At 40.2% G+C, this 1,072-nt stretch overlaps 1 protein-coding gene across 1 annotated transcript in view; it reads left to right on the top strand.

Moving 5' to 3' along the window:
- The first annotated feature begins 142 nt into the window (after window positions 1-142).
- The window catches only part of LOC117953892 (ATP-dependent RNA helicase A protein-like), a 5,415-nt gene continuing 4,485 nt past the window's right edge, over window positions 143-1,072 (top strand). Inside the window, exon 1 of the mRNA XM_034887317.1 lies at window positions 143-305. Within this exon, the coding sequence (XP_034743208.1) occupies window positions 143-305 (163 nt within the window). The remainder of the gene's footprint in view (window positions 306-1,072) is intronic.

A 1,072-nucleotide genomic window follows, 5' to 3' on the forward strand; every position in this document is an offset into this window, starting at 1 on the left:
GCTCTTTAAGATGAAGTATTCTACATAATATGGGCTCTTTAAGATGAAGTATTCTACATAATATGGGCTCTTTAACATAAAGTATTCTACATAATATGGGCTCTTTAAGATGAAGTATTCTACATAATATGGGCTCTTTAAGATGAAGTATTTTGGATGTTCTGTGTTCCCGTTCAGGATCAGCGGCGAGGACGCAGAAAGTCGATTCTGTGAACACAAACGTCTCAACATGTCGACTCTGAGGATGACCTGGGAGGCCAAGGTCCAGCTGAAGGAGATCCTGGTCAACTCCGGATTCCCTGAAGGTACCTGAACGCACCTCAGCAGGAACATTCTGCCATCTCTTTGCTTGTTATTGTGATGTCATTTCCTGGATGATCTTTAAATGCTTCATCTCCCTAAGCTGTAAAGTATTGAAATTGTTTCATACATTAAAAATAAATATGCAAAATTATATGTTTTCATAAAATTTTTACAAAATTAAAAAAACATTGAGCCAAATCATTTCTAAATTAGAAACGTGGTGTAAAGGCGTTGTGTAGTTGTCATCTGTAGTAGAAGTAGTGTCACGTAGTTTTGCACAGGGCGCCACGTAACGTGATGACATCATCGCGATTATACAACGTGATGATGTGATAAACAGCCCCTTAGCTTTCTGCTGCAGAAAGAATTAACACTGTAGCTGTGTGGGGCTTGAGTCCGACTCTAGTCTAACTTTAGTCCGACTTTGGTGCAATTTAGTTCAACTTTAGTCCAATTTTAATCCAACTCTAGTCCGACTTTCCGACTTTAGTCTGACTTTAGTCTGACTTTAGTCCGACTTTAGTCCGACTTCAGTCCGACTTTAGTCCGACTTTAGTCCCACTTTGGTGCAATTTAGTTCAACTTTAGTCCAATTTTAATCCAACTCTAGTCCGACTTTCCAACTTTAGTCCGACTTTAGTCCAACTTTAGTCTGACTTTGGTGCAACTTTTGTCCGACTTTAGCCCAATTCATCAGATTTTAGTCCGACATTAGTCAGAATCCTGTGGAAACGTAGGGTCTGCTGGCGGGGGCCGGTTCTCTAAAGGT

This window comes from Etheostoma cragini, chromosome 12, assembly GCF_013103735.1.
Source record: "Etheostoma cragini isolate CJK2018 chromosome 12, CSU_Ecrag_1.0, whole genome shotgun sequence".
NCBI classification, from domain to species: Eukaryota; Metazoa; Chordata; class Actinopteri; order Perciformes; family Percidae; genus Etheostoma; species Etheostoma cragini.